At 37.4% G+C, this 14,665-nt stretch overlaps 1 protein-coding gene across 1 annotated transcript; it reads right to left on the bottom strand.

Moving 5' to 3' along the window:
• Positions 1-1,308: 1,308 nt before the first annotated feature.
• fshr (follicle stimulating hormone receptor) lies at positions 1,309-14,266 on the bottom strand. Its single transcript, XM_067429738.1, has 10 exons — positions 13,891-14,266; positions 9,492-9,563; positions 8,930-9,004; positions 8,747-8,818; positions 7,383-7,457; positions 5,944-6,024; positions 5,274-5,342; positions 5,113-5,187; positions 4,705-4,890; positions 1,309-3,181 (listed from the first exon to the last, which is right to left on the bottom strand). Exons 1-10 carry the CDS (start codon positions 14,073-14,075, stop codon positions 2,059-2,061), a joined length of 2,013 nt encoding a protein of 670 aa, XP_067285839.1. The 5' UTR covers positions 14,076-14,266; the 3' UTR covers positions 1,309-2,058.
• Between the last annotated feature and the right edge of the window lie 399 nt (positions 14,267-14,665).

Genomic DNA, 14,665 nt, shown 5'->3' with positions numbered 1-14,665 from the left:
AGGTGTAACACAAGTAATGTAATGCGTATTACTTTTCAAAGTAACTTTCCAACACTGATTGAGACGCAAAAACAGAAATTATTCTAAACAATATATTACTACTGTTTCACTTTAGTTGAAGCTTCCCGGAGTTGCCCAGTCACGAATCTGACTTGAAGGGGCGTTCCAGTTAAAAGTTTCCACTGGAAACTCCGTAGTTTTCTAATTTTTCAAGAAAGATGTTAATCACATTTCACCAACATCCATCACCCTGGAACTGGAAGGTCATGTCTTGTGAGATATACGTTATTCCACACAGTAATGTTCGTTTTGGGTAATATGCATACGGAATATTCGCACAACAGTGCACAGAATAAATTCTATATTTTGCAGCAACAGTGAGTGTATGCATGTATACGATGTTGCTGTTATGACCCGCTTCATGTTTTTGGTGGATTACACCGCCATCTAGTGGTCAGTTGTAGTCCAAGAAATTCCCAGAAACCCTGAACTGTTTTTAAACACCGTTGTTGAATTAGCCGTAGGACTACATTGATATAATCATGATTTATTATAAAAACATGTAGAAACATGAAACACATTCAGCAAAAGGATTTTTATTTTTTAATTATTGATGTCTTGAAAATATTTTTTAAATGATTTTAAAGTATTAAATTGTTGCAGTATCTGTTTTCTGTCTTTGTGTGTGGCTTTCTCTCCGTCCACTGTTCCCTTGACTTGCGGCATTGAACCCCTGGCCTTGATACATGAGCCATATCTTCATAACAGATTCCTCTTCTTTGTGGACTTCCTCAGCCCATTTGAGGTTTGAGTTCAGGGTGCCGTGTAGCACAGCTGCTGTAACTGCCACACACTCCCATCGCTCCCCTCCAACACTGAGGCAAACATTGCTGCCTAAAAAAAAAAAAAAAACCCAGCAGAACAACAGCTCTCTGTCTCACAGCTTAAACATTATTGCAGGTGCAAAGATAAGAACAGAAGTAAGACTTGGACAGAGTGAAATTCATTCCTAACTTGGCGTGTGTCTCAGTTTGTGTAAAGCAGCTAGCTGTGCTTTATTTTATTGTGGATGTCCAGTGAAGGATTGATTACATGTAACATAAGTCCATTTGATTCAAAACTCCCATACTCTCTCAGACATCCTCTCTCATACTGCGGGTTGCCAGCGAGGTTATTGTGACCTTGAACAAACCATTCCAGTGCTAAAGTACTGGAATATTTGTAAAAAAGGATTATGGGAAGGGCTATAAATGTCTTCTCCGATTCAACACACATGAGAACTGAAATAACTATTTGAATGGACCTTGAGGTTTTTATACGTTTTTATTCGTTAATGCATTTACATTTTTTTATGATTTAAAAAAGCACACACATACAAATCACAATCCTCATCTCAAAAACCCACTCTTCAGGTCTCAAAAGGTCCTCAATTTTATTTTTTTAGCATTTTGTTTTTCTGCTAGCAGCATCAGCACAAAGCGTTAATGTGTTTCAAACTTGTATGACTTCCTTTCTTTTAAGGGATCACAAAAGTTAGTCTGAGTTTCAATTACTTTTGTGATCTTTCATTGTATGGAAAGACCACTAAAACATTTTTTCTTCAAAATATCCTCTTCTCCACATTTGAAACATTGTAAGGGTGAAATGTCACTTTTAGGGTGAACTCCCATAACAACTTTTCCACTTAAGAACACTGAGAAGTAGGCTATTAATTCAATTAAATGACAATATCTAATGCTGCATGCTTGTTAAAATATTAAGAAATCTACATTATTCATACTAAAGATATCACCTAATCTAAATTTTTAAACACTGGTGCGTGCAGGATATGTCAAAAGTCAATCAAGCAGCATCTTGTGAATGGTGTACTTCTAAAGACATCTGAATCATTTGACCCGAGGGGTCAAGCATTATAATATCATTGAGATGCCTTTACCCTATTTAATGCCGTAGAAACGAAAAAGAATTTTATATCCAGATTCCACAATTTCCTTATTTATCCTCATTTTCGCCTTGAGCAGCACATAGTTACAGCCCGTCACACCTGAGTTATGGTGGTCAGTGCACTTGGGCGATGTGCACCAGGGAGTACAGTGTCCCGTCGCTAGTTTTTGGCGAAGGCACCATGGCTCCGTTTTGCCCTGAAGAGATCTCTGTGCGGTAAATGTGCGCGCGTGTTTTAAAGCAGCCGAACCGGCTTGTCAGAATGAAGAAATCCCTCCTGAAGGTTTTAGTGAAGAAGGCGTAGAGAAATGGGTTTGAGCAGGAATTTATGGGGTAGAAAAACACCAGCAAGACTTTGGCGTAAGAAACCGTGATTAGCGGCAGTTTTAAGGCTGCGGAGATGGCGAAAAAGGAGATGGGCGCCATGCACAGGAAGTCGGTGAAGATGAGCACGGCCATGCGCTTGGCTATACGCATGTCTGCGTTGGCAGGAACGAAGGCAGGGTTGCGGACGGTCAGGTAGATGCGCATATAACAGACACACACAACCAGAAAAGCGGCTACGTTGATTAGGAGCAACAGCACTACGTATCCTTGCGAAAGCACCGTTTCTACATCCATGGGCAGGCAAATGCTGGTCTTTCTGTAGCTGCTTACACCCAACATGGGCATCAGAGCAGTCAGCAGGGCGAAGAGCCACCCCGCCGACATCACTGCACAGGCATGGCGCAGGCGCAGCTGGCGTTCCAGCTCCATGGCATAAGTGATGGTGTGCCAGCGCTCCAGGGTAATGGCAGTCAGGGTGAAGACGGACAGCTCGCTGGAGAAGACCGTGAAGAAGCCGGCCACATGGCACCCTGCTCCCGTCTGCCAGTCGATGCCGTAGTTGTAGTAGTGGGATTGCGTGTAAATGTCCACGCCGGCGATGAGCAACAGGTAAATGCCCATGCAAAGGTCAGCGAAAGCCAAGTGGCACATTAGAAACCTGGGCACGGTCAGTTTGTAACGGCTGGTGAGGAGCACCAGGAGGACAACCAAATTTCCCACAATGGCCAGTATGCTGATGAACCAGATCAGAACACGTAGGAACGTAAACCCCATGATGTCTTCGCATGGGTTGAATGCATCTGGTGTGGGGTAGCAGGTCACTTCTATCTCATCCTTACAGTGGTCTTTGAAAAAATCGTTCTCAAGGCTGTGGGCGCCAGGATGCTTACACATTTGATTCTTCACAGGCCTGTGCGAACACAAATAATATCTGAGTATACAGTAGGTTTTCAGTGTTAAATTAAGAAAATGAAAAATTCCATCTCCATTTACTTACCCTCGTGTTGTTTCAAACCTATATGACCTTTTTCCTCTATGGAACAGAAAACGATACATTTAGCAGAATGTTCACGCTGCTCTTTTCCATACAATGGCGCCCTATCATACACCTGGCGCAATGTGACCCCATGCGCGACACAAGTGTTTTTTTACAAGTTTCAGCCCGACGCAGCTATCATTTTCACCTCCAGCGCCACGTTGTTTAAATAGCGCCCATCTGTTAGGCCGAGCGTGCTGGTATGAAAACGAGGTGTGTTCAGGCGCATTGTTGCCTTGTTGCTACTTTGAGGCAACTGAGTATTTTTGGTGTTATTTAAAGGGCGCGTTAGTAATATGTGCCTATAGGCGGTCGCACAACACACGTACACTCTGCTTATTACAAAAAGTAAGCATGAAGGTCCAACCCTAACCCCACCCCTAAAGCTAATTCAGTGCTTAATATGCAGATCGTACAGAAACGTAAGAATGGAATTGTACAAATTCATATAAATTATACACTAATTCAGCAAAAGGTCAAATAGTTTTGAGTGCGCTGGAATGCACTGGAACATTTGGTCAGATTTTTGCATGTAATTTGTCGTTTCAAGCCAATGCGTAAAAAAACGACTATTCATCAACTTCAAATACAAGAGTACAGAAACAAGAGAGCCGGTTCCTGATATTGCTCAGTAAAATAACAAATCCTAAGCTGTGTTCCGAAATTGCCCCCCAGACCCTCATTCACTATTCCTTACGTTACTCCATTAATATTGTCCACTTGAGGGAGTGAATGAAAACGAGTGCACTAAATGCGTCGTAATGGCTGCCGCTTTTTCATAGTTTGTTCGTTTGATAATAATTTGAAACCTAGCAAACTGACAGCTTCAGTAGTCCAATTCCGTCATGGAATTCTAGCATGTTTAAACCTTAATTATACTATTTAATAATCAATTAAAAAGGAATTTATACCTGATATTATGCTATACCCACATTGGACCAGCAGTTTGGAAAACGGATAGATGATTCAGATGCGAGCGCCATCTTCTGGTAAGACGCAATAAATAATTTGTAACCCTCTAAAGAGCATTATGAGTATTCTCTAGCCATTTTGTGTACACTCGTTATGGCAGTGCATTATGGGATTGAATGAGTGCACTCGATAACGTCCACTAGGATTTTGCTAGGAGTTGCTCATCCAAATTAAAATGTTTATCGCACCAAATATTTGTTTAGTTGTGAACAGGCATTTATGGGGCTTTTTACTCATTTTGGCAGCTTGTGTATTTTTTGCCACCATGTACTTACAGCGTATGGAAAAGAGCAGCGTGCACATCCTGTCTAATAGTTCATTTTGTAAATGGAAATAAACCACACAGGTTTGGAACAATATGAGGATGAGTAAACCATCACAGAATAAACAGTTGTAATGTAATTGAATGTAATGTTGTAATTGACTTGTGCTTCTTGAAGTTTTTGAAGGCACAGCAGTGGCTGGGGTAGGTCAGATTGGTCTGCGTGAGCTCAGTAAACAGCTCCAGGCTCGGAAGCCTCCTTAGAGAGTAGACCGAGATGGCTGTCAGAAGCTTAAGGGTCTTCAGCATGCTTTCTGGAAGCGTGTGGACGGCAGTACGGGAGATGTCCCTGTAATGACAGCAGCGATTTCAGTTCCCAGTGCAGGATTGGATGTGCGTAGATTGTTGTTGAACTATATGCACACTAATAGTGTACAAACCAGGTAACTGAGGTTAGTGTGAGTGTAACAGGAATTGCTGTGAGAGCTTGTCCTGAGGACATAGAGTGGGTGTGTGGTGCTCCAGCTGGTGAGTTGTATTGTTGTTGAAATTCAGAGTTGTTCATGCTTACAGAACGATGGGGCCTTCAGCTCCTATAAAGGCGTAACTGTGGATATGACTCAGCTGCTGGTTTCCCATGAGAAAGCTGTGAGAAAGGGATTAAACGAAAGATTAGAGGTTTTATTTGAGATGCTAATTTATAAATGTATTAAAAAATGTAACTGAACTCACAGTTTCTCAATTTTGGTACCATTGAATGCATAGCTGTCTATCTCACGAATCCCATTCTTCGTTAATCTCCTACAAGAGTACAGCGAGTTACACCGGTTTCCAAAAGTTCGGGGTCGGTAAGAATTTTTGACTTTTTAAAAAAAAGATCACTTATTAGTCTCTATTAATATATTGGGTTAGGGTTTGTAATTAATACATGTTGAAAACATTTATGCTGCTTAAAATTTTCTTTGTGGAAATGATGATACATTTGTTAGGATTCTTTGATGAGCAAATTTCAAAAGAACAGCATTTATTTGAAATATAAATCTTTTGCAACTTTATAAATCTTTACTGTCACTTATCAAATTAACGCATCCTTGCTGAATTAAAAAATCCATTAATCTGAGTTATCTGACCACATAAAGTACAAATCTGTTACATTTATATGCATGATAAAAATTGTAATTGTCAATATAATGTAATTTTGTTGTGTAATATATAATATGTTTGTTTTAACAGCAGTTGAAGTTAGCTTGTTTTTGCCATGTACTTCAAGACTAATATTCATTTGAAATGCAAGTATAGTGTACATTATTCAATGAATCATCAACCCATCACATCTCATCATTTACTTTTTTCACATAAAGAATAAGTCATTGGGAATAATCAATCACACAGCTGCACTTACAGCTCAGTTATGGTGCCATTGGTCAATCCGAGGAAAGCATTACTGGGAATTCTCTCTATGTGCATGTTATCTTGTAGATCACTATAACATAAATTTGATATAGCATAGATTTTAACAGTTTAAAGGTCATTTCTTTGTATATTTACAGATAGTAAGTTTCAAGAAAGGACATGCACCTGATTCAAATCAAAATTAAAGGGATAGTTCACCCAAAAATGAAAATTTGATGTTTATCTGCTTACCCCCAGGGCATCCTAGATGTAGGTGTGTTTGTCTCTTCAGTAGAACACAAATGAAGATTTTTAATTCCAACCGTTGCTCGTATAATGCATGTCAATGTTTTTTTTCTATGAAAGCCACTATGAGAGTAAAAAACACATAGACATACAAATCCATATTAAACCCTGCGGCTCGTGGCGACACATTGATGTCTTAAGACATGAAACGATCGGTTTCTGCGAGAAACCGAACTTTATTTATGGTAATTTTTTTACCTCATATCAGACATATCTCATCCAGTATCCCAGTGCCATTACTTCCACCAGAGAAGCTCAAAACAACGGCCGATCATAGATATGTGTGCATAGATGCCTCATTCGTCCGGTCCTTTATATATATATATACCATATATATATGATCGCGGAAATAATGGCGTTGGCAATATTGGATGAGATTCGTCTGCTGTGAGGTAAAAAAATAACATATATACTGTTCGGTATCTCGCAGAAACCAATAGCTTCGTGTTTTAAGACAACAATGTATTGTCACGAGCCACAGGGTTTAATATGGATTCGTACACTCAAAAAAGTGCTCATGGGCATTCATTGGCTGACCATAAATCACTCATTTTAGATCAATTCAAATATTATACATTTATAAGAAAATGTATTTGTGTTTTTTTGAAGAAATGTAAATTGGCTAGGTTTTACCAGTAATGAGAGTGCATTTACCTGGATTAATGACTGAAATTTAAATTCGTGACCTGACCCCGCCTACTGCACGTCTTCGTCACCGAGACGAGCTGTGGACTACGTGAGGACATTTTTGCCGCCATTCGAGAACTTTTGACGGATCCTGCTAAAGTCGTGTGAGTATTTATGACATGTCTAACAGTAACGATGTAATTTATTATCCTGTCACAGTTAAAATAATAATCCTCTTTATGTATACTTGATATGGAAAGTTATATGTAATGTTGAAAAAACATTTCCGTTGACAATGAAATGATGTATCATGTATCAAAATATATGTGTTTTTTATTCTTATAGTGGCACTCATAGAAAAAAAAACATTGACTGTCATGCATTATATGAGCAACGGTTGGAGTTAAAAACCTTAATTTGTGTTCTATCAAGAAATAAATACACCTACATCTTGGATGCCCTGGGGGTAAGCAGAAAAACATTTAAGACAGCGACACAGCTTGAGTAGAGACTTACAATAGAAATTCAAGAGCAGCAGAGTTGATTTTTGAAAAATCAGGCAGGATTTTAAGACCAGTGTTTGATATAGTCCTAGAGGAACACACACACATACACAAAGTTAGGTTTCAGGAACTTTGTGGGGACTTACACAGACATAATTTTTACACTATACAAACTGTATTTTCTATACCCTAACCCTCATGGAGAGGGGAATCATGGATGATCTCAAGTTTGACTATTCTTGTGGGGACATTTGGTCCTCAAGATGTCCAATAAGTTAAATTGTTAGTTCACCCAAAAATGAAAACTCTGTCATTAATTACTTAGCCTCATGTCGTTACTTAGCCTCACACCCGTAAGACTTTTGTTCACCTTTCGAACACAAATTAAGATATTTTTGTTAAAATCCGATGGCATATTTCTCGCGCATGCGTAGCGGTGCTTCGTGAGTTCATGAGTTCACGAGTTCATGTCAGAGATAGAAGACAAGAACTTGTTGAAAAAAGTAATTATTTTTATTTTTGATTTGCACACAAAAACTATTCTCGTCCCTTAAAAAAGTGATTTTAGAGCCACTGCATCTCTTTTACTTTACTTAAAAAGTAAAAGAGATGGACTTTTTAATGATGTCTTAGTACCTTTTATGAGTCTTGATGGAGGAAATGTCATTGCTCCCATTGAAGGCCTTTTTAAGCCATCGGATTTCAACAAAAATATCTTCATTTGTGCTACGAAGATGAACAAAGGTCTTACGGATGTCGAACGACATGAGGGTGAGTAATTGCTGACAGAATTTAATTTTTGGGTGAACTAACCCTTTAAGCCAGAGGTCTTCAACCCTGCTCCTGGGAACCCACTGTCCTGCAAAGTTTATTTCCAAGCTTTTTATTTCCTTATTTCAGCACGATAGCCTGTGTATTTTCAACAAGTGATCCTGAAGAGATTGATTAGCTTCACCTGTCTTTGATTAGGGTTGGAGCTAAACTCTGTAGGACGGTGGGTCCATAGATATCCATAATAAAGGCCTTTATTATGGATATCTATGGGTGGGTCCCCATGAAGCAGGGTTGGAGATTTCTGCTTTAAGCAAGTACTCACACACACAGGAAGACAAGATTACAGAAATGTAATAAGTTAGACTGACATTTGTGTTTTGTCTTTGCATCTGTAGCCTTTGTTTCCTGTGAGAAACGTGATATGGATATTGACCTGTGTTTAGGTCGTTCCGCTTTGAGGTCTTTCAGAACTCTTAACATAACTCAATGCTAAATGACTTAAACTCATGTGGTAATATGCTCCTTTTAAACTGTCAAACCTCAGCATGAAGCCATCATTCAGAGTTTACTAGACAAGAGTAATGAAGACAGAAAATAACTCACAGATACCGTAGCTTCGGGAGTCTCCAGAAGGCATCTTTGTGTAGCACAAGGTTTTTGGATTTTGTAATAGTTCTGTCAGATAGGTGGTTAGATAGGTTATTTTGTGTTTCATAATATTTACTGCAATGTTTGATTCCAGCGTGTTGAAAAGAATGCGATTGGACGTAATGCAAAGCAACGTACATTTCCTGAAGCTCTGTCAGGTTGGAGAAGGCAAAGGCTTCAATTCGCTCAAGAGCACCATTCTCGGACACCACTCTGGGGAGAATAATAATCATATAGCGACAGATATTGTTATGAGCAGTTAATATGAATGTCTAAAGCTTGATTGCAATACATCAAATTGATACATAATCTTAATAGCCATGCACAATTTTCACTAATGAAGTGCATTGAGGGAATTCAAAACACTACAGAAAATGCTGATTTGAGAAATAAAATACATTTACAACAAAGAATCACACTTGTCAATTTCTCTCACTTAGGTTTGGTAGTATTTTCCTTTGATACATATCTCCGGTGTTTGGGTCACTGTTAAACATCATGTTCCATATCAAAGCCTAAACATATTCAATCAAGACTAAATATCATGTGTTTATGTGGTTTTGCGAAGCTAAGCCAAAGACCAAAAAGAGTTTTTGATTGACTGAATGCGTTCTAATCTTCATGTGCATTCTTGCTGAATGTACACATCCAGGTTTTAATAGTAAACATTTCAGACGTTGTCCTTCACTCTTGCACTCACATTCTCTTCAGCTCATGCAGCTCAGACAGGGCTGCTCGGCGAAACACGCTGATCTGAGTCAGTTTGATCTCCCTGCACAAAATTAGATAGAAGAGATGTGATTCACCATCCAACAATGTGTTACAGTTATAAATATCACAGTCTATTCAGCGGTGAATGTTTAATAAGCAATCAGATATAAAAGCTGCCATGGCTATATCAGATATGGCTGTTTTTGTTTTTGCATGAAGATCACCAATCATTTAATTTCATAAGTCAGTCGACTCTGCCGCCATTTTGAGGTAAGACGGGCCAGCTATTTTCTATAAGTAATGGGCATATACAACCATAGCTGGTATTTACTCACTGTAAAAAATAAAAAAATAAAAAAATAGCTCCAATTGAAAATGTTCTAGTGGCTGATCACATCTAAATTTTTCAGTTGGCTGAATTGAAATTCTGTGAATTGATGCAATTTAATTCACAGAAATTAAATTCGGCCAACTGAAACATTTAGATGTGATCAGTCACTTGAAATCTTTCAATTGGAGACCTGATTTTTTTTCCAGTGCTTGAATGGAGAGTGCGCTATGAAATATCCTATTTATCTTTTTAATGTGTTGTCCATCTAAAACTATTATTGATACCAAAGAGGAACAGACTGGCTGAAATCACACTTTCAAGCCAATTCGTGACAATTTTGCATTTCAGTGAATTGGTAGCTAATTTGCATGAATTCAGACCTTGGTAATTCCGTCACATATGCACATTTCTGTACAAATCACAACGTATGCATGTCACAATCACTTTCCATGAGAGCACAATGGCTCAAATTTAGAGTTTCAGAATATGTGTGTGCTCTTAAAAACCCTTTCTAAGTTTATTTGTGAGACTCAGTGTATGTTTATTGTGTGTGCGTGCGTGTGTGTGTGAGAGAACTGTATCCTGATGAAAGTTAGTATGAACAGAATGAGTCATAGCAGAAACTAGGTCATTCAGGATGTGAAATGTTATGAGAAATACACAGTTACCAGTAGCCTATTTACAGACAACTGCAAACAATCTATTTACTGTCAAGCTTTTTGTGTAAATGTTTTTGCACACAGCTATTAGTGTCTGTGTGTTCTTCCTGTGGATATTCATTCCTGTAATCCCTCAGAAATGTAGACAGCCCAATTACACAAAGCACACTGAGTGCCTTTTAAAGCAAATGATGCTGTTACAAGAGATACGGATATTTAAGATTTGAAAAATCATTATATGTTTGTTATATAATTTTGATTCTTGTTATTTTTACTTGTTTTGTCCCTGACTGAGTTTAGGGCGACCGGGCGGGGTTATCAGCATGGCTGATAGTGGCGGCAGTGATCATTATTTTTATTTTTGTGATTTGTTTGGTGCTGTTATAGTGGCACACCGTAGCTTTAAGAACTCATCACACATGACATAATGAGGGTTATAAATATAAAACCATAAAATCAGAAAACAAATGTAACATTTAAGTGAAATAAAAATAAATAAATAATAATAATAAAAAAAATAATTTTGTCTAACTTGTAGTAGTAAAACAAAACAAAACTCCAATGAATCAAGGCAAATGCTAATGCAAATATATGCAAATATACATTATTGTACATTATTGTACATTAATGTACATTATCACAATTTATTACACAATAAATATTACACAAATATCCTAAAGTGAAAACAGAAAATATAAAAATAAAATCTAATTTAAAATACTGACAAAAACTTTAATAGTATATAAATGACTCTGGGAAGAATGTAATATTTTAGAGACATTTTCCTTGATATTTTGCAGTTATAAAGAGAGAACACATCTGCAGCCTGAATGATTCCTATCAAGCTCAGGACTGTTTGTTCCTGTGGTGCCAAGTAGAAAGTCTGAGACACACAAGCTGAAAAGCTCTTGGTGCTCTTTCTAAAATGGAAAAGTAAAGAAGCCTAAAGTAATGAACACAAAGTGTAGACAGCCATTAGTGTGAAATGTGTGATCAAGCTGAGCATCTTGAGATTCAGCTGGGCAACCTTATCTAAACTGACTGACTGTCAGCTCAAAACAGAAATACAACCCATGATTAACCTGCTTGAGGAGCCAAAGATAGTTTCATCTTCATGTTTGCCCCCCCCCACTCCCCCCCCTCTCTCTCCCTCTCTCTCTCTCTCTCTCTCTGACACAGAACTATGAGACTATATGAATCGCCATAATGCTCACACTACACAAGTTTTTGTCTCGTCTGTCGTCGTTAGTTCACCCCAAAATGAAAATTCTGCCATTAATTACTCACCCTCATGTTGTTCCAAACCCATAAGACCTTTGTTCATCTTCGGAACACAAATGATGATATTTTTTATTAAACCTTCCATATAAAGCTATTTAACTAGCACTTTCAAGGCCCAGAAAGACGATGTTGAAATACTCCATGTGACTACAGCGGTTCATCCTTTATTTTATGAAGCGATGAGAATACATTTTGTATTCGACACTGCTCACGTGTGCACCACAATGCATGCGTGTGATGCTGACACAGGAGCTAGCCAATGGTGAGCCGCCGTTCTGTCGTAGAACTCTGAAGTGTTGCACTGTTTACACTACATCAACAGAAGAATGACACAGACAAGAAGAGTTGTTGAATAAAGTCCTTTTTTGTTTGTTTTTTTGCGCACAAAAAATATTCTTGTCGCTTCATCACATATTAAGGTACACGTGGTTCCCATTCACAAGTCACATGGATTATTTTAACAATGTCTTTATACCTTTCTGGATCTTGAAAGTTGTAATAACGTTGCAGTCTATGAGGGGTCAAAGAGCTTTCCAATTTCATCAAAAATATCTCGATTTGTGTTCTGAAGATGAACGAAGGTCTAACGGGTTTGGAACGACATGAGGGTGAGTAATTAATGACAGAATTATCCTTTTTGGGCGAACTAACACTTCAACAGCGCTCATAATACACAACACAACGGCGATAAAAGCCGCACAAATTACAAGATATTTGACCAAGCGGCAACCCTGACCAGCAACCAAAAAAAACTTTCTCACACAAATTCACGTAATGACTTAATGCGATACATTTGACGTACAAAAAACACTCCCACACATCAGGCTTGAGAGTTCATTTGAGGGACGATAGCCTTGAGATTACAAAAAATAGTCTCACAACAGAAACATGTATTCCTAGTCAATCACATTCTTTCCAAAACCACAATAACAAGCTCTGGAACAATAACAATGTCATTGAGTTTCTCAGATTTTTAATAGGGCTGTCAAGCTTTTCACTGTTGTATATTACTTTCATAATATACAACATTCGTTAAAATTATTTATTTATTGCATCATTTTATTTAAAGCTTGAAAAATAGCGCACCGTATAATCAATTTTCAACTGATTTAAAGTTACTATATAAATTGTTTTAAATGACAAAAAAGCTAAATAAAATAATGAATCCCAATACGCTAACAATTCATATTTCATTTTGTAATTACATACTATTTTATAGTAACTTTTAATCATAATAATATTCATTAAAATAAATTTTGCTAATTTATGCAGCTACTTTTTCTACTTTTATTTAACTATTGCAGTTTTATTTTATTATGATTTACTGTATATACTGTTATATAATTTATTCATATTTTAAATTATCTATTATAGTTTTAATTTGTTTAATATTACGTCTGATATATGCTTTTGTCATTTTTCTCTTATTTTTGTTTTATATTATTTTATATTTTTAGCTTTGTTTTATTTCAGTTTTAGTTTTTGTCATTTTAGTACTTCAACTTAGTTTATTTCAGTTAAATTGCTCATTTTCGTTAAAGTAATTAATGGAAATTTTAGTTAAAAATAGCAACACATAAAGCTTCAACGTCCAAAACAACTACGTGTCTTTAATATTTATGTGCATACACTGTAAAAAAAAAAGAAGTTGTTTTTTGTTGGTTTAACTTTAAAAAGTAAGTAACCTGGTTGCCTTAAAATTTTGAGTTTATTGAAATTAAAAATGTGAGAAAATATTATTGTATCTGAACCACATAAAAAATGTGATAAATCATGAAAATAGTACTATTTGGCATGTTTCACTGCGTCATCAGAAATAAAACACACACAATTACCCAATATGCTTATAAAATCTTTTAATAATATTTTAATAAAGGTTGTCGAATCTCAAAAAATGTTCATTATATTAACTCAAAATTTTAATTTCAATGAATTCAAAATTTTAAGGCAACCAGGTTACTTTTTTCTAAATAATTTTTTACACTGCATAAATGTTTTTAATGTGGATCTTTGTGTACTTTTGATATTCAATACCTGAAATTCTTTATCTAGATGTGTATTACTATACATGCATTTTAAGGTGCATCTAAATTATGTGTGTGTTTGTTTATACTCACACAAATGTGGTATTTTTCGGTATATTTCTTGGCATCTCGTGGACCTTGTTGCCCAGACAGAAGACACAACGAGTTGTACCATTAAATGAGCATAAATGAGATCCAGAAACCATGCCTTCTGCGTGTGGCGTGGACCAGCCGAGACATAGGCAGAGCATCATCAACAAGACCATCCTCTTTCTCATCTTCTCTTGTAGGTGGAAGGGTTTTTACAGTGTTTGTGAACTGAGGCCTTCAGTGGCGTCCTGAAGCAGCTCTTGATCTCCTCTGATGTTCAGGTGAGGTCTGGGCTGGACCGCTCAGAGTCTATTTGTGGTTGTAGTGGTCTGTTCTTGTGAAGCCGCAGGGAGGGCGATCTCTTTCTAAGAGGCGTGTTGGTCAGAAGCTCTACAGCCAAAGCCACGGGAGACCTTGGAAAGAGGTCCTCCTCTGATAACAAACAAATGTTTTGTTCATTCCTCCCCTCCAAACCTCATTTCTCTCCTCCTCTCATCGGTTTCTTCAGGTCCTCCCCATACTGAGCTCCAAAAGTCCTAGAAATGCTACAAAATATTGCCTGTGGCAATATTCATTGTGAAGTCACCATTGTTAGTTTTTTTTGCAACATAAGTGCAAACTACTGGTAAACATCTGTTTTTCCTTTTTACTTCTCTTCTTGTGCACAAATTCTATTTCTGGAATCAGATATAGGCTACATATAATGGAAGCATATTGAATAATTTGGCACTAGCTGGCTTGTAAGGGCTGGTCTCCCTCAAGGAATGACCTGAGCTGT

The sequence above is a fragment of the Pseudorasbora parva genome, chromosome 21, assembly GCF_024679245.1.
Source record: "Pseudorasbora parva isolate DD20220531a chromosome 21, ASM2467924v1, whole genome shotgun sequence".
Classification (NCBI taxonomy): domain Eukaryota; kingdom Metazoa; phylum Chordata; class Actinopteri; order Cypriniformes; family Gobionidae; genus Pseudorasbora; species Pseudorasbora parva.
The sequence above is the reverse complement of the archived record's forward strand: the minus strand, read 5'-3'. Positions and strand labels throughout refer to the sequence as shown.

Excerpts from the sequence above, each read along its gene's own strand:
- fshr (XM_067429738.1), bottom strand. The coding sequence starts at position 14,075 with ATGAGAAAGAGGATGGTCTTGTTGATGATGCTCTGCCTATGTCTCGGC. Across the intron at positions 7,458-8,746 it reads CTCCCGAAGCTACGGTATCT|GACTATATCAAACACTGGTC; the intron begins GTGAGTTATTTT and ends GTGTTCCTCTAG. Across the intron at positions 3,182-4,704 it reads AAAAACTTCAAGAAGCACAA|GCCTGTGAAGAATCAAATGT; the intron begins GTCAATTACAAC and ends GTGTTCGCACAG.